At 60.0% G+C, this 23441-nt stretch overlaps 1 protein-coding gene across 5 annotated transcripts in view; it reads right to left on the bottom strand.

Annotated features, from left to right (window-relative positions):
- TAFA5 (TAFA chemokine like family member 5) overlaps positions 1-23441 on the bottom strand; it is a 324865-nt gene that overhangs the window by 166851 nt on the left and 134573 nt on the right. For all 5 annotated transcript variants that reach the window (XR_011614234.1, XM_011754868.3, XM_011754869.3 and 2 more), the window contains exon 2: positions 4434-4583. Coding sequence is in view for 4 of the 5 variants with exons in the window: in XM_011754868.3 (XP_011753170.2) it covers positions 4434-4583 (150 nt within the window). In the remaining variant the exon portion in view is untranslated. The remainder of the gene's footprint in view (positions 1-4433; positions 4584-23441) is intronic.

Raw genomic sequence — 23441 nt, 5'->3', positions numbered from 1 at the left:
AGGAGAACTTGACTTGCAGGAGACAGCACCTCTATTCATACAGGAAGACCTTGCTTCAGTGAGGAGGGCTGGCCAGGTACAGCCACCTGCTGCACGCCTGGCAAGGGCTGGGTGAGCGCTGGACTCGGGGACAGGGTCTCAGTCCTCAGTGCAGTGCTGTGGTGGCTGCGGGACCCGGCACGGGTGTGATGATGGAAAAAGGAACCTGGTGCAGCTGCATAAACAGCTAGAAAGGAGCAGAAGCAGGGCCTGCCCAGCCCACCAGGGCATCACCCACCCGGGTGCCTGCCTCAGAGGGCAGCCCTGGGGGAGGGGAGGCTCGGTGGCTGATATTTGTGTTTAAGGATGGAAAGCGCCACAGTGCTGATACTGTGTGTAAGGATGGAAAGCACTGCAGTGCTGATATTGTGTGTAAGGATGGAAAGCACCGCAGTGCGTGGTTGGTTTGTGTTTGAATCTTTCACTGATGGTTCCATAAGTTGGATCTCACATGCAGGTGCACAGACTCACAGCCCTGCCCCGTACAGGCAGGGACATGGTTCACCCAGAAATGCTTTAGCTCAGAGACAAGGCCGGGGAGGCTGGAGGCTATAATTCCTCTCTAACCATTGGCCCCCTCTTTTCATAAAGAGAAGCATTTCTAGTGAGCTCCTCTTCATCCTTCAATACCCTATTCAAATGTCCCCTCATGGATGCATCCTTGCTGAGGTCCCAGCAGGAAGAAGTGATGACACTCTGGGGCCACAGTCTGAATTCCCGCACCTGCAGCACTGCATGGCTCTCTGTATTGGGTGTTTTGAGTTGACGCCCCCGTTCACCTCCCCTGCTGCCATGGGTATACACCTTCTTTCAACAGATGAGTGAGTGAGCAAATGTATGAATAATTAAGCAGCCAATGAATGAACAAGTGAGCACAGTCAGGCTTCCTCCGGCATTCCGGGCGCCTCTGGTCACGGAACACGGTAGGGGGAGCAGGTGCCTCCCCAATTTCAACCCTACTCACATTCAATTCCAACCCGGCCCAACACAGCACAAGTTTTCTCTTTAGCAAACACAATTCACAAGTGAGGAAACTTATTATGCACACAGAGCAAGAAAACAGAAAAGCAAAAATTAAATTAGATGGCAGCCTGGAAAATGCCCACTGTGCAAAAAGAAGCAAGCTAACTAATTTGTTTGGCCCCCCTTGAAAATGGTACGGTTTTAATTTGGGTCTCTGGGACCCAGCTCCTGAGGCACAGGAGGCTCCTGGTGAGAGGGAAGTGAATGCGGTTTCAGATGAGCAGACCCAGATTCAATTAGTAATCAATTCTGACCCCAACTCTCCCCACGGGCGGGCGGAAGTCATGAGAAGAAAGGACGGCCTGGCTGTGAACTCCTTGGCAGTGCAGAGCACCTCTCTCCTTCCCAGTCTTGGGAAGCATCAGTGATCCCGAGAAGGCGCCCTGGCCACCATGTGTTCCAGTGGTTCCAGATACAGACAGCCAGGAGGGCAGTGGCTGTGGGAGAACCAGTCCCTTTCCCTGGAAAGAAGGCCGCCACATCTCTGCCCCAGCTTGCCCCGGGATCCAGCTCTGTAGAACCGAGGCCTGAGAGCCACAGAGCGGCCCTGAGGCCCTGCGTACCTGGTGTTTAATCACATGCCTTCCACAGATGCAAATTGATAGATGTTTTTAATAAGGACAAAAACAAGGCTCCAGGGCCCGCTCCTCCCGCCCCAGGTCCTCAAAATGCACCAGAAGCCTCTGATGGCTCCCCTCTCCTCCAGCCCACTCCAGCAAGCTCAGCCTCTCGCCCCACAATCCCCCTCCCAAGTGCCAAAGAGCTTCCCAGAAACCCTCAGGGCTGGTGGCAGGAGGGCCGGTGGCACACGGCTGCAGGGTCTAGGGAAGACAGGTGGCTCAGCCGGAAGGCCACCTGGCCCATGAGTTCTTCCCGGGTACCCCACCTGAGCAGTGCACACAACCCCCAGGTGCAAAGGGCATCTGCGGGGAGGAGAGGTGCACAGGCTGAAACCTGGGCAGAGCGCGCTCCCTTCAGCCAAGAGCCTGCAGCCCCCTCCCCTCCCTCCCTTCCTGTAAAGGCCACAGGGGTCAGGGGTCCAGGTAGTGGGCCCTGGGGCAGACTCACCGCCTGGCCTATTCCTGCACAGTCTTAGGACACGTTCATCAGTGAGACACCCGGAGGAAGCTCAGTGACTCCGTCAGCCCTCATCCTCCTGACCACGCCCTGACTCTGCTGAGAACCCCAAGAGGGGTCTATCCGGCTTTAGGGGATCAAGGGCTTGTCCTATTAGAACACCTTTCTCCTGGTCATACTGGGAGTTTTTTTTTTTTTTTTTTTTTTTGAGACTCGCTCTGTCGCCCAGGCTGGAGTGCAGTGGTGCGACCTCGGCTCACTGCAACCTCCGCCTCCTGAGTTCAAGCAATTCTCCACCTCAGCCTCCCAAGTAGCTGGGATTACAGGTGAACGCCACCACGCCCAGCTAATTTTGTATTTTTAGTAGAGATGGGGTTTCACCATCTTGACCAGGCTGGTCTTGAACTCCTGACCTCGTGATCCACCTGCCTCAGCCTCCCACAGTACTGGGATTACAGGCGTGAGCCACTGCGTCCGGCTTACACGGGCGTTCTTATTCCTAGTGCAGCCGCCTCCCCCCGTGGGGTGCTCAGGATACCTCGGCCCTATCTCTGTGCGCCCCATCCCTTCTCCATGGACCTTCACCAGCACCTACGAAGCAGCAGGCTCTATCCCTGACCCCGTGTTCCAGATCACAGCACAGCACAAGGGCAAGGCTGCCCACGTCGGGCTCCTGGGCAGAGTCGGTGGGATCTGAAGTTGGGTATCTGGAGCCCCCGCAGGGGCAGCAGGGGAGAAAAGGACCCTTGACCAGAGTCAGAAAACCCGGACTCCAAATCCAGCCCTGGGAAGCCTGGCAGGGGTCTGCCCTCCATGGGGTGGGCCAGCTGAGTCTGGGACCCATCTCCACAGGTCCCTGCACCACGTCCCTGGAAGGCCAGTGAGCGCTGCACCCGGCCTAAGATGCCTGCACCCATGTTCAGTGCAGGATGCCACGGATATAGCTGCCCTGAAGTCCACCAAGGCCTGGAGGGGCCACCAGCCAGTGACACCCCTATATATCCTCGGCCTTACTCCACCTGCCCAGCCCCTGCCCCTACCTTCTCCTGGCTTTGCAGGGCCTCTGCCCCCACCAGGCCGCAGCACGAGGGCAACCCCACAGCAGCTCAAGTCTACGCCTGCCACTCAGGGATGCTGGTTTCTCTCCACCCCAAGGAGTGGCCTCAGGCCCCCCGCCTAGGGGACTTCGCATCTCACCCACAGGGGACCCCCCCTCCCTGCACTCTCTCCTGGGCTGTGGTCAAGCTGCTGCGCCTGGAACCAAGGCATCCAATACCCCGCGTGGGCTCCTTCACCCCATGGCTGCCTGGACTGGCACACGGCTGCTGCCGGCTAGGCCCATAGCAGTGCCCATATCTGCCCCAGGGAGGGGTCTCCCCACCCACTCTGGTCACAAGGGGGGCGGGCAGCCTGGATTTAATGCCGGCCCTACGCGCCCACCCCTGACCTTTGGCTGGTGTTGACACCAGACGCCTTCCCAGGACACACTGGGCCTTGGGGGGGTCCCGGCTGTGGGGTTCCCAGGTCTCACACTGACCCCTGAGCCTGGCTAGTCACCAAAGACCTTGGTCAAGCCCACACTCCCCCTACAGTCAGCAACAGCATACGTACAGCAGAGTTCCCTACCAGCGGACAGGCTCCCACCAGGCGCCAGGACAGCCCCTCCCACCCTGTGCCACCTCATAGCAGGTGCCCTTTCCAAGTGCCCTTTCCAGCAAGGCTGAGCCACAGCGCAGCTTGTCAGCAGCTTGACATCTAGGGGCCGGGGATCACCACCAGCTGACAGCAGGCGCTCCTCTGCACGTGCTCAGAGCCCATGGGGGCCGGAGCTGTGGCCTCCCGAGCCTAGGCACGAGAGTGTCTTGAACTGGTCAGACCCAGAGACAAGGAGCCAGGTCCCGCTGGCAGCCTCGGCCAGACCACACGTAGACGACGGAACAGCACCCAGGGGACCTCGCCGTCCTGCAGACGGCCCCTCTGCTGTCCTTTTCCTCTCCCAGAGGCAACACCAAAGAACCACAGCCTCGGGCAAGAGACCCCCACACACAGGCAAGTAAGGCAGGGTGCCGGCATCTCCCTGACCACCCCCAGGAACTGGAGACTGCGCCCCAGCCAGTCCCCAAGCCACAAGCTCACACATCCACGGGAGCAGCTGTGCCAATGGCCAGGGGCCTGACCTGAGGATACACCAAGGCCTAGGGGGACCTTCAGGGAAGGGGCCCCATCAGGGAAGAGGCACCCTCGGGGATGCCGCGCTCAGCGCCCGGAGGGGTCCCAGGGCTGCAGGTGCTTACCGTCCACACAGGCGGGCCGGGCTCTCGTGGTGCCGGCGATCTGCCCCTTTCTACACGCACAGCGGGCGGTCTGCCGGGCGATCGTCCTCCGAGGCTGGCTGCTGTCCCGGTCCAGGGTCACAATCTCACAGGTGCCGGCGGCCAGCTGACCTGCAGAGAGGAGCAGAAGCAAATGAGTGGCCACACGTTACAGACACCCATAGCCAGAGCCCACCCACCAAGGGGCCCCCGGCAGCCAGGCCACAGGGCAGGGAGACCGCTTCACTCAGAGGGAGCGTCCGAAAGCACCTCGAAGGCTGCCAGCAAGGAGCGCTCGATGGAAGCCAGAGCTGGGTCAAGTCGGCGACCTCCACCCTGTGCACAGCCTGGCGTTCAGGCAGCACTGCCTTGGCAGACAGGAAATTAAACGCAGCCCCATCTTTGTCACGCCCGGAAATGAAAGGCTCGGATCACGAGGAGGGAGCTGGCTCTCCTGCACACAATCAGGCGCTGCTGGAGGGAAGCCGGGCTCTACGAGGCACAGTGCTTGGTCTCCATTCCCAAGCGCCAGCACACTGGACCCAGGGCATGGCATTTTGGAGCCGGAAAACAGGTCAGACCCCCTCTCAGGCTTGTCAAAGGCTGTGTGGAACCAGCCACGCTGCCAGGGAGGAACTGCCATCCCCGCCTGGGTACAGAGGCATGAGCAGGCAGGCACCACTGTGTGTATCAATGCCAAAGCGTTCAGGGTTTCCTCTGCCCTCCCACAGTGCCGTGCACGCCCCCACACACATATGTGCATGTACATATATGCACACAGGCACACATGGCCGCACACAAGGCACAGATGTGCACACACCACACCCCTGGAGTGAGCCACAGGCATGCAGGTTTACACGGGTGCCACCCAGGTATGAGCACACTAAGGCCAGGGGGCCCAGGCTCACTAGCAGCACATGAGGATATGCTCCCCAGGGGTGCACGTGCCCATGCAGACACAGGTACACCCAAGCTTCATGGATGTGCTGTGCAGACACCCATCACCCATGGGTGTCGTGGACAGGCTCCCACAGGGGTACCCTGCATCCCTGATCTCTCGTCATACCACCTCTGCTCCCCACATTACAGACACCCCACGGGGCAGGAGGTAGGCGGGAAGGACCCTGGGGGCAGAGTCAGGGTCTGAGATCACCTGTGGTACAGAGAAGGGGCACATTTCTTCCAAAGGTGCCAGCATAAATAATTTCCCTGGCTTTCCTCGCTGCCCCCTCCACATCCCCTAAATTCCAAGGAGAAGGCTGTCTCTGCAAGGGGCGGGCAGCCCGGGCGTCTCAGGAGCGGGAAGGTGAAACACCAGGAAGTTCTACCTGCAAATCAACCCATGGAATCTAAGACGCCACTCTGCCGGTAAAACGCGGCACGGCCACCGCCAATCACGGCCAGATGTTAACACTGACAGATAAAGACAGTGCCCGCGCTCCAGGTAAAGATGAAAACCCAGCACCCCCAGGGCAGGATGGAGCCTGTCCCTCAGCCAGTGCTGCCCAAATCCACCCTGAATGGTGAGTGACAGGTCCCCTGCCATCCAGCGCCACGTGGACACCTGCTCCCTGGAACCACCTGGATGTCCACTCACCGGCTGCCTCACTCCTTCCTCCGAGCAGGTAACGAGCGCCCGCTGCAAGCGCTCCCCTGTGCAACACCCTGGGGCCCCGGCAGTGAGAACAGTGTGGTTTCCTCCCCAGCGGCCCCGGCAGTGAGAACAGTGTGGTTTCCTCCCCAGCGGCCCCGGCAGTGAGAACAGTGTGGTTTCCTCCCCCAGCGGCCCCGGCGGTGAGAACAGTGTGGTTTCCTCCCCAGCGGCCCCGGCAGTGAGAACAGTGTGGTTTCCTCCCCAGCGGCCCCGGCAGTGAGAACAGTGTGGTTTCCTCCCCAGCGGCCCCGGCAGTGAGAACACAGTGTGGTTTCCTCCCCAGCGGCCCCGGCAGTGAGAACAGTGTGGTTTCCTCCCCAGCGGCCCCGGCAGTGAGAAGTGTGGTTTCCTCCCCAGCGGCCCCGGCAGTGAGAACAGTGTGGTTTCCTCCCCAGCGGCCCCGGCAGTGAGAACACAGTGTGGTTTCCTCCCCAGTGGCCCCGGCAGTGAGAACACAGTGTGGTTTCCTCCCCAGCGGCCCCGGCAGTGAGAAAACAGTGTGGTTTCCTCCCCCAGCGGCCCCGGCAGTGAGAACAGTGTGGTTTCCTCCCCAGCGGCTCCTTCCACCTGGGGGAGATGGCGGCAGCATTAGAGATGCCCGGACTCAGGGCTCCCAGCCTGTGGAGATCAGCAGAGAGTCTGGGGGCTGCCTGGGGGGCTCAGAACAACAGGATGGCAGGGAGGTGACTCCGAGGAAAGCCATGGTGGGTGCATGAGGGACGAAGGGTGGCCATTCCAGCCTTGCGGAGAGGAACCTGCAGGCAATGCCTGGGCGCTTCCCAGCAGCTGTTTCTCCAGCCTGGGTGCCCCTCCTTATCCATCCCACTCTTTCTCCTACGATAACCTTAGACGCCCCCTCCTCCGGCACCTGCCTTGTCAACTGTCACCTCTGGGTCCTCCAGCCCAGCACCCTGGCCAGAGCTGACGTCACATGTACTAGTAGGGTGTGGCTTGGAGGAACTTGGAGGGGTCGTCCAGCTCTCTCACCCCAACACCCAACACGGCTCAGGCTGTCCTCAAACCTGGGGAGTGCCCATGTCTGATTGTGACCAGGAAGCACAGGGAACAACTCCAGTGGGCACCAGACCGGCCTGCCTCAGCCCCTTCTGCCCATGGTGCAGGGCATGGAGCTGTCCAAGGTGGCCCAGGCCTGGCTGCAGAGCCCAGTGCATAGGGGCCTGCTGAGCCATGGCCGGTGCATGGCTGCGGGGTGCACGTGGCATGAGTTCACAGGAATGATGCTGGGGCAGCAGGGGCCTCCCCGGGGACTGTGAACCAACCCCACCACCAAGCCCCTCCCACGATGAGCAAAACCCTCGTTGCCCTGTCGGGGCCACCTCCCCGAAGGCTGTGGGGAGGGCAAAATGCACACAAAATTACACACTTCTCCCAGAAAAGGGAGATACCAAATGAACAAGTGAAGGAGTGGATGAGTAAATACCGCGGGGAAAGAGCATCCGGGAGGATGAGGTGCTGCTTCTCTCCGGATAACAGCGGTGACTGCGTCAAAGCCATGCTGCGGAGTAGCACGCATCTGGGCGGGTCCCGAGCACACGTCCTTACGTGGTGATTTATGCAGAAGTCGCTATGATCGGAGTATGGTCCCCGGCTGCTGTGTTAAGCTCTGCAGGTTGGCTCTGGGCCACTCCACTATTCCAGGCTGCGTTGCCGCCGCCTTGACCCCAGACCCTTCCCTCTAACATCAGCCCCAGCAGAGACTCACGGTGTCCAGGCCACCCCAGGGCCACCTGCCTCCTTGGGGCAGGGCCCAGCATGAGGCAGTTCTCTGGAATCATCCACGCACAGTAGCTGGTGCCATGGGGAGACGGCCACAGCAGTGGTGGGGGTACCGCTGAGCCTGAGACAGCCTGCTCGCCCTGCTGCTGAGCCTGGTCACTGACTAAGTCACCAACCACACAGCCCACCCCTCAGGCGCTACCTGACCGGCCAGGGTATTGGCATGGCCAGCGCCCCGGGCAAGCCGCTGTCCCTCCTAGCTGCCCTCCTCCTCTGTAAGGGGCACAGGTGCCACACACTGGGCAGGGCCACACCAAGGTGCACTGGAGGGTTTCCAATCCCAGTTCACCCTCACCCAGGCGGCCCCCAAACCAGCCACGGCCAACCAAACTCTCAGTCCTCAGGTACACAATTCGAACCAAATTATGTGGACAAGATGGTACTGAGCCCTGAAACAAAGCCACCCCTACATCCCTGCCCTGCGGCCACCGGGAGGCTTCCTAGAGGAGGCGTCAGGGCTGTGCAGGAGCTTCCTGCGTAACAGAGCGCCACGGCGAGCTGTGCACTGGGCAGCCTCAACAGCACACGTTCTTCTCCCATGGTGCTGGAGGCCAGCATCTGAGATCCACGTGGCAGCCGGGCCGTGGTGCCTCTGAGCCTTTCTGGGCTGTCGTGGCCCTCGGCTCAGCCCCAGCAGGTGGATGCCTGGAGCCTGCAGTAGATGCAAGGGCAGGGATGGCTTCTGCCAGGCCAGGGGCTGGCCCAGGACTCACCCCAACCCCAGGGTCCCATTCTCCAAATGAGAACACCCAGCCCAACACCTGAGTGACCCCAAAACCTCCTTCTGGGACTACTGACAGGGCCAGGGCAGCCAAGAGCCAGGGTGGCTGGAGCTCCAGAGTGGAGCTCCCTGGCTCTCCCACAGCTGTTCCCCTCATACCACACGGGACTCACACACACATGTGCATGTACACACACCACACACGTGCACACACAGACCAAACACACCCACACACGTGTGAATGTACATACCACTGACCACACATGTGCCCATATACACCACACACACAGACCACACAATCCACACACGTGGGTCAGCGTATACCACACAGAAAGACCACGCAGGCCACACACCACATACTCCACACACACAGACCACAGAGTCACTCACATGGTATGTATGCCCACACACACCCCAATCTCTGCCCACTGCGAGGCCTTTGGGGAGGGGTCCTGGCCAGCCTGGTCTCCAGGCTGCAGCGACAGGGTACTCAGGGGTCTGGCTCCGAGTGCCAGGTGATGCTCGGCTGCCATCCAGTGCTGACTGCTCTTCTGCTCACGAGCTCCAAAACCACCTCATTCTCAGAAACAGGGGTTCAGAAGGGAGGATGGGCCCACCCGGAGTCAGGAGCTGGGGAGGCCACACCAGGACTGCCTGTGGGGTGTGAGAGCCTGGAGGCGTCCTGATGTCTGGAGGTGCAGGATAGACCCGGGTTCCCAGGCCACCCCTTTGCACCTGCCCAGCTTCTAGAAGGAGGTCATTTGGGAAGTTCTGGGGTCCCCTGGGGATCTGGCAGGGCTGGGATAGTGGCAAGGCCCCCCCACAGGGCTTAGTGCCCTCAGCAAAGCACAGGCCCCTCCACCAGGCTGCCCCCTCAGTGTGCTGCTGGTCCACCCACGGTGCCAGCCTTTTCTCGGAGATAGGGGATGGTGTTTCTTTCTCTTCTCTCATCTTTTTGTTTTTAAATAAAGAGTTTGCATTGCTTTTAAGACCGGAAGGAAAAACATTCAAAAATAAAGCAAGTAATCACAATTCCTTCTCCAGCACCAACTCCCACAAAGCCCAGGCAGAGTGCTTGGGGAGTGGTCTCTGCTGAGAGGATGCGGGACCTTGCAGGCCCCCACCGGTGGCCTTTCCGCTGGGCTGGCCTGGACCAGGGGCCTGCCGAGGGCTCCCAGGGAGCGAGGCCGTGTGCACACGCGTGTGCGAGGGGAGGGCGTGCGGGGGGGAGGGGCAGCCACCGTCAGAATGGAAAAGAACAAAGCTGCCTTTGGGGGAGTTTTCTTAGAAAGGCAGTGACATCATCGTGTGGCAAAAATCAGAAGTCGGAGAGAGAGATTTTAAAAAAGAAAGAATCCACCCCTCCAGCCCCAGGACCAGCCCCTCCCGGAACACATCCCCAGACCTGACCTTCTGTCAGGGTGCATACGGGTCGATCACAGGAAACCTCCTTTCCATAAGTGGTGTTTGTCATGCATCATTTCACAGAGACCCCCTTCTGAAGAAAGAATGTGGCCACCTGGAATTCTAAGGTAGCAGGGAACCACCAGAGACCACAGGTCACTGTTCCCACTGCCCCGGCAGGGGGGCCACAGTGCCACCACGGTCTCAGCTTCAGGCAGAAGATGTCCCACAGGGCAGACCCCCACCAACACCCCCCCAACTGGGGAGCCTGGACAGACCACTTCTCAGCTTGTCCCCTGGCCTTTGAATTAGGGAGGCAGCCTAGCTCTGTGCCATACAGAGAAGACCCCTGAGAGGCAGAGCCAGGTGTGAGCCGGGCACTGTCTGTGAGCCACATGGCTGGGAGAGCCTGCATACTTAGGAGCCCCCGCCGTCTCTGGAAGAAACTGCCCCGGGGTAAATGCCTCTCATCACCCACAGCCCAGCCCTGCCCTGTCCTGTCCTGCCCGCCCAGCTGGCTGTGTCTGAGCCAAAAAGGGAGACCACGACCCAGGGAAAGCCCCACCGTAGAAGCATACCCCACTTGACAGCTGAGATAAGCCAGCCTTGGTTGCCAAGGGAGCCCAGGCTGCGTCTGTGCTAGGCACGCAGGCTGGAGGAGCTTCTGCAGGCTGTGGGCCATTCACGTCCCTCGTCAGCATGCAGAGGGTGGTGGGTGCTGGCACGCCCCCATGCCCACTCAGACGCCAGCTCTGAGCTCCCACACAGCGTGGGACCCTCCACCCTCCAGCAGAGCTGCATGGTAGACCTGTCTGGGAGCCCTGCTGGGGGCTAGGCCGAGCCTCCACTGTCCCAGGGCAGGAACTGAGGAGTGGTCTGGTGGTCTCTGGGAGTCTGAGGCCTGCAGAGCCGAAAAGCCTGGCGCCGGCCCCATTTGCTGCACTGGCACAGCAGGGCATGGGCTGGACTGGGTTCAGGGACTGCAGCAAGCCCTGTGCAACCCACCCAGGCTAGCACCAGCATCACCTCGGTTCCTACAAACTTTACAGAAACAGCTCACAGCGCTGAAGCCACAGGCCTGGGGGTCACGATCTGGGACCTGCGGATGAGGGGCAGGGCACTGAAGAAAGTATCTGTGCAGCAAACTCCCAGAGCCCTGCCCAGACCCTGGGACCACCGGCTCTCCGGGACCCCGGCAGGCAACGGCGGGAAGGACGCTGTGGACTGAGTAGAGGTGGGTACAGGACCCAGTCCAGCCACTCTGTTTTTATGAGTGAGTCAAGTTATGACAGGGGAGATGGCTGGACCCAGGGAAGACCAGACTGGTGGCCATGACAGAAGCCCCTCAAATCCCTGCAGAGTCCTCAAAGCAAGGGACCACCCAGGCTGGGCAGGTCACTGGAAGGTCCAGGGAGAATGTCTAGGAGACAGGCAGTGCCCCCTCCTTCCAGGTGCTGGGTGGGGGCTGGTGGGACAGTGGGGGCACCTGGGAGTAGCTTCAGGGGGTCACTGACCAGGTCCAGGCTCCAGGAGGTGTGACAAAGGGAGTCACTCAGGGGCCAGGCTGGGGCCTCCCTGGCGGGAAACAGGCCCTCAGGGTGTCTGGAGCTCAGCCTGGTCCCTCTGGAGCAGCTCCTGCCACCCGTGGGGCGCAGACAGACAAACCATGTGATCCTGCCAGGCTGTGACACAGATCTGGGAGGATGTCTGATGTGACGGATGACAGGATGAAGATCCAAAATGACTTTGACAGGCACAGACCAAAAGGGTGGTATTTACCCACCACAAATGTCAGCTCTGTGCTTGGTCAGACCAAAAGCAAGGTGCAGCTGAGGGGCCCGGCAGGCCTGAGGGCAGGGGACGGCCTGAGGTGACCCACAGTGCCACTGGGAAGGTGGGGCCCAGGGGCAGGTCCCCAACAGGGAGAAAAGGAGGCGCCATAGGGCCATCCAGAGTTCCCGTAGGGAGCGCTCACAGACCAGCCTGTGTCCAAGTGATGGGTGGGGCAACGCGGTGTCCTCAGCCTGTCTTGCCCACCTGCATGGGCGCCATCTCTGAGCTGGGACCTGGGAGGAAATGAGGCCAGAAGAGCTGGGCTTAGTGTCGGGGTGCTGCCTGTGTGCAGTGACCCAGGGTTTAGTGTCACGGGGTACCGCCTGTGTGCTGTGTCCCAGGGCTTAGTGTCAGGGTGTCGCCTGTGTGCGGTGACCCAGGGCTTAGCGTCAGGGGAGGGGTGTTGCCTGTGTGCGGTGTCCCAGGGCTTAGTGTCGGGGTGTCGCCTGTGTGCGGTGACCCAGGGCTTAGTGTCAGGGGAGGGGTGTTGCCTCTGTGCGGTGACCCAGGGTTTAGTGTTGGGGTGCTGCCTGTGTGCAGTGACCCAGGGCTTAGTGTCAGGGGGTGCTGCCTGTGTGTGGTGGCCCAGGTCGTAGTGTCAGGGGTCTAAGACACGTGTACCCTGTGACCAGTCATTCGCTTTGTAGGAGTAGCTCTCAAGGAAGGTGTGAATAATGCCAGCAGCTGGACTGGCACTGCCAGGGCATGGTGACAGACAAGACACGCCTGTATGCTCACTGAGTGCCCCATACCCGCAGGTGAGTGCTCTTGGCCACTGAGAATCTCGAGGTGGGCAATTTCTAACACCCTGGGTGCCCCTTGCATCATGTCCTCAGTAACTGTCTTGTCAGTTTAGCAGGACAAGACTCCCTCTGCAGTGACCCCTGGGCAGGACAACCTCAGGATCCCAGGTCCCAAATCTGTGCTTGGCTCTGTTTTCAAGGCGTTACACAAGGAGACTTCTTCATAAACCGGAAGGAGAAACGCCTCAGGGAGAGTTTCCGCTGGCGTGGGAAACTGCTCGGCTGTGCCGGGTGGGTGGGGGAGGCTGGGAAGGCGTTGGGGACGTCGATGGCTTGGGCTGGACACGAGGCTGTGAGTTCTACTCTGCCTCGTCACAGACACACCACATGCCCGACACGCACACACACGTGCACACACCTGAAACACATACACCACACCCCTGAGCGAGGGTGCGGGATTTCATTACAGATGCGAGACCAGCAGGGATAACGGCAGAGCTCAGGCTGGCAAGGCTGCCTCGTACCACAGGGTTTGCGAAGGCACTTTGCTGCCCATAACGCTGGCTCTGCACATCAATTGGGAGGTTACTATTATTACTGCTTTTATTGTGGGTGAAACTAGCCAGTCGGTGTGGACTGAGGCCAAGAGACAAGGTAAGAAAGGCAGACAGGCGAGCAGGGGTCAGCAGGAACCACTCTTGAGCTGAGACATCAGAGCTCTGGGGCGGAGACCAGCCCCGCCAGGCTTCCTGTCACAGGCCGCCTGGGCTGCACGGGCACTGCACATATGCACACGCACACATGTGTGCACACGCCACCATGAGTTCACACTCCCCACAGGCACACATGCACTCCTATGCCACACTCATTTAGTGAGGTACACGCACACACAGATCTTCACACACAGGCACGCCCCAGGAGCCACGGCCCTGTTCGGAGGCCTGTGTGCCTTGTCCACCATACAGGTGTCTGTGCCCTGACAAAGCAGGTGTGGGGGCAGAGCCAGGGACTCGGAAAGGCTGCTCCCCTGCAGACACCTCCCCTTCCACTCTCCCAGAAGCCCCCAGCCAGGGCCCCTGCAGCCGGCCAGGAACATCATCTGGCAACCCCGGCTTTGCTCACTTGGCCCCTTCTGCCCACACCGTGGGGCAGGGGCCAGGAGGGTCCAGAGCCCTGGCCTCAGCCTCCCAGGGCCCCGCGCCTGTCCCATCCAGCTGGACTACACGCTGCCCTACACCGAGGCTGTCCTCCTTGGGCACAGCTGCCTCATCCTGTCACTCCTGGAAGAGGATGCCAGACTCCTGCTCAGCCAGGGTACCAGTCCACACCCATACTAGCTCTACCCCAAGCTGCAGACTTCAGGCCCAGCCGTCTCCAGGCTCCATGGCAGCAGCCCTTGGGCTCCTGGGGTTCGGAGGCAGCAGGGCCCTGCCACGAGTGGGGGCACCATTGAGGCCGGAACAGCGATTTCCAGGGAGCCTCTCCTCTCCCCACAACAGAAGCCCTCACCTCCACGTCACAGCCATCCACACAGGTAGCTCTGCTCCAACTCGTAAATTAAGTGACTCATGTTTAGTCTTATCCCGGATCGTCTAGACATTTAGCATGAGGATTAAAAACACAGAAAATGCGCTCTTTAGGATCCGATGGAGTATCACAGTCTCAATATTTAGGTTACAGTGAAATCGAGTTTGTTACTAAATCCCAAAATCAACTCCTCCGCCACAGTCTGACTTCAACAGAAGCAATTACACGTGTGCGGGAGATCATGGAAGCCTGGTTCCCCCACGGAACAGCCAGCGGCTGGCCCAGGCTGCCCTCACTCACATAGTTGTGAAATAGAATGCTGGCGTTGCTGGCAAAGTCAACGATCTCAGGGAAACATCAACTGAAGTGACCTGGCCATCTGACGGCAACGCCTCCCTGTGTCCCCACTGGACAGCCCCTCCCATGGCCCTTCTGGAATCTTCAGCCGGCTCCCACCATTGCCGGGAGCACCTGCCTGTGGCCTGGCCGGTCTGGCCACTGCCTGTGGACCTGCAAATGTGAGCAGGGCCCACAGGAAGTGCGTGGGTGGCTGGGAGGGAGGAGGGAGGTGCCTGGGACCTGCAGCTCTTCCCAAGCTCTGCCTGGGCCAAGTGTGCCAAGAGCCGCCTGTGAAATCCGACAGAAACAGGTGGAGAAGACGATAATACAAATAAAAAGGCAACAGTGGCTATGATTACAACAATGGCCGGGGCTGCTCAGCCCCGCAGGACTCAAGCCAGAGCATCTGCCGTTCAGCTCCCTGCGTTGGCTCCTCGGGGCACTGAATCAAAAACGCCCAGCGCCACCGGCAGAAGCCCCTTCCTTCTCTCTCGGGTTCCCAGGCTGCACCTGGAGAGGCCTGGGAATGTGCCCTGCAGACACAGAAGGAACCAGGCCAGGAGAGAGCATGGGTGCGATGCCCAGGAAAGGGTGAGTGCTGGTGGGACTCTGCCCCCCTTAGCTGGGATGGAGGGTTCAAGACAGAAACGCAGGGACTGCTCAAGAGCCACTGAAATGCGCCGCGCAGTGATGCCGGGGAAGACAGATGCCCTCACGGACGACGAGCTGCTTCTGCAAGGTTCTGGGCCCCCTGGGTAGGGACTGGGAGATGGTTGCTAGAGGCAGCCAGGAAGGCAGAGCGGCTGGAGGTCAGCCTGTGGTTGCCCTGAAGAAGGCTGGGAAGCCCCAGCTCCTCCCAGGCCCTAACCAGCCTCAGGGGCTACCTGCCCTCAGGACCCTGGTCCCTGCTTCTCGAGGCTGTGCCCTCCACCAGCTACGCCTGCCCACCGGGCTGCCCGAGCACACGTCAACCTCTCAGGCCCAGTCCCGGCTGGCTTGAGACAGGCTGGCCCTGCTCTCTGGCCCCAGCCGGTGCTAGGTTGATAGACTCTGTTGGCATGCATCAGGTCACACGGGGGGCTGGCCCTGCTCTCTAGCTCTGGCTGGTGCTAGGTGGATGGAGCTCTGTTCACATGCATCAGGCCACACCAGGAACAAGGCCGGCCATGCTCTGTGTTCTCCGTCCCCACGCCCCAGGCCCCAGGCCCCAGGCCCAGAGCAGCCCAGACAGGATGGTGGAGTAGGGGACACTGCCCGTGCACCTCCCTGACCAGGGTAGCGGATCCCTCTTACCTCAGGAAAATGGCTCCCTGGGACCCTGCTTTGGGCCAGACTTGCTTTTCCTCTTTGATGTGGACATAAACCAAAAAGTGCAGCAAGCTCCTCCCAGATGCCCCGTGGGTCTGCTCCTTCCTGTCCCCCAGCCCAGTACGGACTGCACTTCATGAATGACTGGCAAACGGCAGATGAAGGAAGGATCGTGTGAGTGCATGAGAGAGTGAATGAGGGAGTGGCTGAGGGAGTGGCTGAGTGACTGAATGAATGAATGGGAGTGAATGAATGAGTGAGAGGGTGAATGAGTGAGAGTAGATGAACGAGAGGGTGAATGGGTGAATGAATGAATGAATGAGTGACCAAGTGAGTGACTCAGTGAGTGAGTGAGAGAATGACTGAGTAAATTAGGACTGAATGTGTCAATGAGTGGGTGAGTGGGTGAATCAGTGACTGAGTGGGCGAATCAGTGACTGAGTGAATCAGTGAATGAATGAATGTGTGAATAGTGAATGAGTGAATGAATTAATGAATGAGTAAAGGAGTGAAGGAGTAAATGAGTAAAAGAGTGAAGGAGTGAATAAATGAGCGAATGAGTAAGAGTGAAGGAGTGAATAAATGAGTGAATGAGTGACTAAATGAGTCAATGAATGAGTGAATGAGTGAATGAGTTAATGAATGAGGGAGTGAGTGAATGAGTAAAGGAGTGAAGGAGTGAATAAATGAGTGATTGAGTGAGTGAATGAGTTAATGAATGAGTGAATGTGTGATGAGTGATGAATGAGTTAATGATTGAATAAGTGAGTGAATAAATGAGTGAATGAGTGAATGTCAAGGAAAGGGAGACTCTCCTCTGGCCATGACTTCCCACCTGCTGAGTCAGTGCACCGGGCAGCTGAGGGCAGTGGGGGCAGTGCCACCGTCAACACGCCCTGCACCCCCAGGCCCTCTGAGTGACAAGCTGCCCCCTGGAAAGCGTGAGGGCCTCGCCCAGGTCCTAGGGGGCCGCTTCTCACCCACGATTGTGAGAAATAAACACAGTGGCACAGATACCCCTGAGAAATCAAATCAGCACTGTGAATGAACATTCAATTTCTCAGTATTCCACCGTTTCCACGTTCTGGCTTCCTCCCATATCCTCATCTTCACTTTAAAAATGACTTAGTATGTAACTTTCCACAAGTCATTTAAACAAATGGACTCACATGGTCACGACAACAGAAACACCAGGACCCACTAACACCCCCAGCCACCCCCACCAATCGCTCCCTAGAGAAGCCTCCCTTTTTGGCTCTGTTCAGGAGGAATCTGCACCAAGAAAGATGCAGAGAGAGGGAAAAGAGAGACATAGAGCAAAGCATGGGGGGAGAGAGAGAGAGAAAAGAGAGAGGAGAGAAGAGAGACAGAGCAAAGCAGGGGGAGAGAGAGAGAGAGAGAGAGAGAGAGAGAGAAAAGAGAGAAGAGAGAGACAGAGCAAAGCAGGGAGCTCGAGAGAGAGGGAGGTGGGGCAGAGAGAAGGGGCCCTGCACACCGGTGATGAGACCCCTGAAAATAAGCTGTATTGTTTCAAGAACATTCCACAAACACACCCGGGCCTACCACCATGCCCCTGGGGCAGGAGCATGGGCCCCGTCTCTCCAGCATTCAGGAATGTCTGTGCAACCACCACCTGCCCAGCCTCCCAGGCCACAGCCAGGCTGTAACACTCTTCCTGCCATGGTGGGCAGACGACACAGGCCACAGCCAGGCTGTAACATTCTCCCTGCCATGGTGGGCCGGTAACATTCGTGCCCTCCTCATCCCTTCACTGGTTCATTCCCCGCAAAGGTCGTGGGGTTCAGGTTGGTTCTGGAGTCCTCCAGGCGACCCAGCCTCCTCCTTGCTGCCCAGTGGGGGCAGCCCGGCTCTCCGGGCTCCTGGGAGCCCCTGGGAATCGCCTCCATGGGGCCCGGCCCCACCCGCACCAGGGACCAGGACTGAGGATGGCTGTGAGCGCCATTCCCAGCCCCAGGAAGTGCACGCCTGCAGCCGTCTAGTGGAACTGAGGATGCTGCAGGCCCATGGGGGTCTCTAGTGCTGTAGTCTATGCCTGCCACCAACTCTGCAGGCCAAGCAGTGACCTCACTCCAGCCCAGCCTCTGCCTGGGGCTGCAGAGACACCGCCCTGGAGCCTTCAATTCTCTCTGCAGGGATGACGAGGAGGCCGCCAGCCTCTGCTGCCCCTCACCAGGAGGGGTCAGGGCCCTCGCAGCCAGGTCCCAAGGCATCCATGACTGAAAAAAACTCCCAGGGCCAGGGCCCTTCAATGCCCAACACAGAAAACAGTCTCCACAGGGGGCTTCCCCAAGGGGACCCTTCAACCCCCGGGGTGCTCGCAGCCTCTCCAGGGCCCGGCACGTTCTGTGTGTCTTGTTTCACCCTAGTATCCCCGCAAGGGGAGCAGGCACCAAGCTCAGAGATCCGGGCCCCAGCCTGGCCAGGCAGCAGCGCAGTGGACTTCAGGGTGGACCTCAGGGTGTAACTCTGGACCCCACCCCAAAACTTGGCACCAAAGGGGTCAGGGCAAAGCAAGGGCAGTGGCCTGGGTTTCCCATTCTGTAAAACTGACCTGTGGGATTAACACCCGTCTGCCTCTGGACTGGGTTTCTCACTGTATAAAATTACCCCATGGGATTAACACCCGTCTGCCTCTGGACTGGGTTTCTCACTGTATAAAATTACCCCATGGGATTAACACCCGTCTGCCTCCGGACTGGGTTTCTCATTGTATAAAATTACCCCATGGGATTAACACCCATCTGCCTCTGAACTGGGTTTCTCACGGTGTAAAATTACCCCACGGGATTAACACCCGTCTGCCTCTGGTCAGAAAAGCCTCAACCCACACCAGGCAGGCCCACGGCAGGTGGGAGGCAGGCAGGGCCCGTGGTGGTAAGGGTTGAGGACGGTGGCCAGGAAGCTGCACATGTGGGGGGCTCCCTGGGCCCACAGGAAAGACCTGCACCCCAGCCACTCCCGACTCCCAGGTGGGAGACGGCGTTTAGGAAGACAATGTCCAGCCTAGGCCCTGGAGAAGGTGGATTCCTTGTTCTCACGCGACACTCAGGGACAATGTGATGAAGGAACACAGGATTTCCCTGCACCGAGCCGTGTGTCCGGCCGGAGCCCTGCAACCCGTACTGCCTGGGAGGTGGGCAGGCGTGTCTGCATTTTACAGGGGCTGGGGTTCAGGGGTCCCATCACCCGTTCACGGCCAGGAACTGAGAAGCTGCATTTAAACCAGACCACATCCCAGCTGCCCCCCAGGCCCCCTGCTGTCCTTCCCACACTGCCACGCAGATGCTTTACGTTCTGGGATGTCTAGCGAATGTCAGGAAACCTGGAGGGTGTCAGATTTCCCCCTAAGTCCTCTCAACCTGAGATCCAGCCGCAAGGCTGTGGTTCGGCAAAAGCAACTAATTAACCTGCTCCCAGCGCCTGAGTCTGGCTAATTTGTTCTGCAGTTAACACGGGGCTCGGGAGGCCGGTGTGAGGCCGGGGCTGTGCATCTGGATAATGAGGCAGCAGGAGCTCTGGTCCAAGAGCGCTCCCTCACACTGCATGGCTGCGTGGGCCGCACTGGTGCTGGGGCACTGGGACACCAGAGGAACCCCTCCCACCAGAGACCTGTCCACGTCAGTCCCTGCTGGAGAGGCTGGGCAGGCGCATGTCCAGCATGACCCTCCTGGAAGGTATGTGGCTGGGTGGGGCTGCCCACCAGGGACTGCACACCTGGGTGGGCTGCAGTTCCTGCCAGGGGAGCCTGAAGTTGCCCACTTCACCCTGGCCTGGCCTGGCAGAGGGGCTGGGACGCCAGAGCAGCCGAGGGCCGCCTGCCTCTCCCAGCAGAGGGCGGGTCATCCCAGCCCCGGTCCCCTGACCCTCTCGAGTAGGTGAGCCAAAGGAGCTGCAGACCTGCGTCCTCCTGGCCCAGGAGCTCCGTCCTTAGAAAGGGCAGAGTGGGGAGCCAGACCCCCTCTGCAATGTTCCTGCAGGAGACGAGGGACTCCACACTGCATCCCAGAGCACCGGCCCCTGGCTGCAGGACGCGCCGAGTTCCCCTGCCCTCAGTGACCCTGGGCCTCACATCCCAGAGCCGGCACACACGCCGGGCTCCCCCCACGCAGGTGCCCCTGAGGCACTGAGTATCTGGGTATAGGGGGCAGATTTGGGCTCACTTTGCTTTGTCCTCGGGGGTCTGGCTGGCTGGTTTCAGGTAGAAACAAAAGAAGCCCCACAGCCAAGTGCTCAGCTTCCTTCCCCAGCACCTGGAGCCTGGGGTTCATCACCCCAGTGATTCAGGACCCCGCTAGCCAGCTCTGCAGCCTGTGTGGCTTCTAGGCAGCCCCTGATGGAGGGCGGTGAAGATGTGGACACTGTCATTGTTCTGGAAGCGGCACTCACTGCACAGAGAGGCCCATTATTAGCGCCTCACTGGGTCCACCTGGCGCCCCACCAATTATCCCACACACCTGCGTAGTAAGGAGGCAAGGCCACCTGACCTGGGCCCGAGCAGGGCTGGAAAGTTGTGGACACAACAGCCCCCACCTGGTCATCACATGCCGCTGACCCACTCAACAAAGGCAATAAATAAAGGCCACGCGCTCCCCAAGGCCAGGGCCGAGGCAGCAGTGGAGCAAAGCAGCCCCTTCTCTGTGCCTGTCACCAGCCCTGGGCGCCTGCCCCTCTCGGAATTTCCCCACCCCACCCACAAGGCATCCTGTGCTGGTCAGTGCCAGGGCCAGGGAGTAATTTGGGGCAAACAGGGGACATGTTATTCAGCGAGCTCTCCTCCAACTAGAGACGCCCAGCACAGTTCTGCACGCAGAGCCCCCTATTTAGAGAATCTGGAATTTGCAGCCTCCCACTCCACCTGCTCATCCCCCGCCCCCGTTCTGCAAGCAGAGCCCCCTATTTAGAGAATCTGGAATTTGCAGCCTCCCACTGCACCTGCTCGTCCCCCACCCCAGTCGGGTCAGTTCCTGCCAGGCCGGGACTGGCTTCTCTGAGCTGGCTCTCTATGCAGCTTGCAGGGTGACCCAGCGATCCCTGGCCAACACTGGAGCCCAAGAGGTTTTAAAGGACATGACCCCAGCTCAGCTCCAATTTCCCAGGCGCATGCACACCTCTGCCGGGAGGACACTCAGCGTTGCCGGGTGTCGTCTGCCCTCTCCCATCCGGGGGGCCGTGATCCAGGGATTCCTGCGGGGGCGATGTGGACGTCAGGGCTGGGACTCAGGGCTGGGAATCTGTGCTAGGGACCGTCCCAAGAATCCCAGGGTTTCCTGCGGTGGCGATGTGGACATAGAGTTGGGTCTCTGCACTGGGGACTGTCCCATGCATCCCACATTGGAACAAGCACAGCTGTCCCCAGACATCATCAAATGTCCCAAGGGGCAAAACCGTTCCTAGTTGAGACCATGCAGCGTGGCCCACACCTGTGACTCCCCAGCGTTTACCACATGTTCCCACCCCAGTCTTAAGAGGATGCACGTGTCTTTCAGACCGTTTCTAGGCACGAGGAACATAGGAATGAGGTGGACTTGGCAAAACCAGCAGCAGCAGGGGTTGGGGCCCAGGGAGCTGCGAGCTGCAGGGCATCCGGAGGGCTGCCTGGAGGCAGAGCTATGGGCTCAGCTGTGCTCCACAGTGTCCCATTCCCGAGGCCCCGGGGTGCCAAGGCCAGGACGAGGAGGGACCACTGGGTTGTTCCGGCTCTGTCCCTCCTTCCTTAGCTGGAGGATGGGAGGCCTGGGAGAGGGTGTGTGAGCTGAGCAAGCAGGGGAGAGTCTGCCCAGGGCCAGGCCCTGAGGGCGGGAGGGCCTACATGGGGCTGAAGCACAGAACCTCAGCAGGCCCGGCCCTCAAGCGAGCGTTGCTGAAGTGCAGCCTACCTCGAGGGGAGCCGCTGGGACCCCAGAGCACCGGTCTGGTGGGTCCCTTCCTTCAGGAGGCCACCGGCAGGGCCTGCAGAGGGTCCAGGGCTTCCTCTCCGCCCGGCAGCCGCGAGTGTGCTGTGGCCCTCGCAGCTCCTCTCCTCGCCACTTGACTCAGGCCTCAGAGAAACGGCGCCCGGCTCTGCACTTCTCGGTCACGCCGTGCGCCTGCGCGCCCAGACCCCACCCACAGCCCCAGGTGCCGCCTCCTAATTAACCTGACGCCTTCTACCTTGCGGGAGGCTGGCACATGTAAGGACTGGCAAACACGCCGACGTGTCTGATCCTTCCCATAACTGTGGGTGGCCACAGAGCTGTGTGCAGCAGTGGCTATTTGTCTTAAGGAGAAACACCCCACCAAGGGGCCTAAAATCCTCCCGGAGACAGCCATGCCCTGTCTCTGGCTCCAGGGGGGACACAGGGCACGGGCCTAAAATCCTCCCGGAGACAGCCATGCCCTGTCTCTGGCTCCAGGGGGGACACAGGGCACGGGCACGGCAGCTCTGCTTCTCCAAGCTCCTCCAGCTCAACAGCACATCTGGGAGCTCACCAGGTCCAAGCATCGCCTCTCCTGGAGGGGGTGGTGAAGGCCTCTGTGGCTGCACAGAGAGCAAGCCCTTCTGTGCCCTCCTTAGCAGATCTGGCATCCCGCCTGGGAGAAAAGCCAGGCACAGGGCACCTGGGCACCTGCAGAGGAAGCTGCGATCGGTGACGTGATCTGAGCAGGAGAGATCTTCTGGGCCTGGAACCTACGGGACCCCAGCAGGGGAGGGCAGAAGGCCACACTCCAGAGGCAAAGGGGGCGATGACCAGGAAGCAGGAGGGGCTGGGGCTGGCATGGAGAGTGTGCCAAGGCGGGGGCTCCTCTGAAACCCCAACAAGCTGGGTCCTGTGGGGCAGCAGCCAGCCTCCCCCTGTCCCTACGAGCCTAGCCTGGGCCTGTGAAGAGGTGGAACGTGGTAGCCTGTGCTGCCAAATGCCCCGCAACCGCCCTCCTGCCAGCTGCGTCACCTCCCAAGTCCACCTCAACTCCAAGGACCCACCAGAGCCTCAGGCCAGACCTCAGAGCCAGCAGAGTCACGTCCTATACCCACCCCAGCCTGGCTTGCAGAGACAGCAGGTCCCAGCCTGACCAGGATGGCAACTTCCACTCCAGGCAGGGTTCCCCGGCACCGAGCCTCCGTTTCCCTGCCTGGACTGTGGGAGTAAGGTGAGTGCACACACCTGCCTGCTGGGTCACCTGGGAGCATCTGGAGAATATGCAACCCCCCCGTCCTTGCTGGCATGTGTCGCTGAGGTCGGCCTAACACGGGCTCCATGGACAGCCTCAGTGCCCAGGCCAGGCCTGTGCCTCCCTCCCCCTCGTCCTGGCCATGGCCCTGAGGCCCTTACTCCCTGCAGCCTCCACACCAGCCCAGGCGTGGGTCAGGGACAGACAAGGAGGGTCCTGCCTCAGCTGCACTCAGGGTGTTAGTGCCTCATTTTGGATGAGCCAAGAAAGGAGGCTGCTGGGTCCAACAGGATGGAGTCTCCCACGACAAAGGCTGCAGTTTCCATCCTGCTACTCGCCCCCGTTAAGAAAGCTGCTCAGCCTCTCTGCAGGTGCCTGCTCTCCAAGCACAGCAGGATGGAACTACCTGGGGGGCAGGGCTGTGTCACAATTTACAAAAACCACCAGCAGTATCACAGGCACTCTGCGTGCGCTGTCGCGAACCCTGGCCCTGG

The sequence above is a fragment of the Macaca nemestrina genome, chromosome 15 (genome assembly GCF_043159975.1).
Source record: "Macaca nemestrina isolate mMacNem1 chromosome 15, mMacNem.hap1, whole genome shotgun sequence".
NCBI lineage: Eukaryota > Metazoa > Chordata > Mammalia > Primates > Cercopithecidae > Macaca > Macaca nemestrina.
This window is presented reverse-complemented; position numbering and strand designations above follow the sequence as displayed.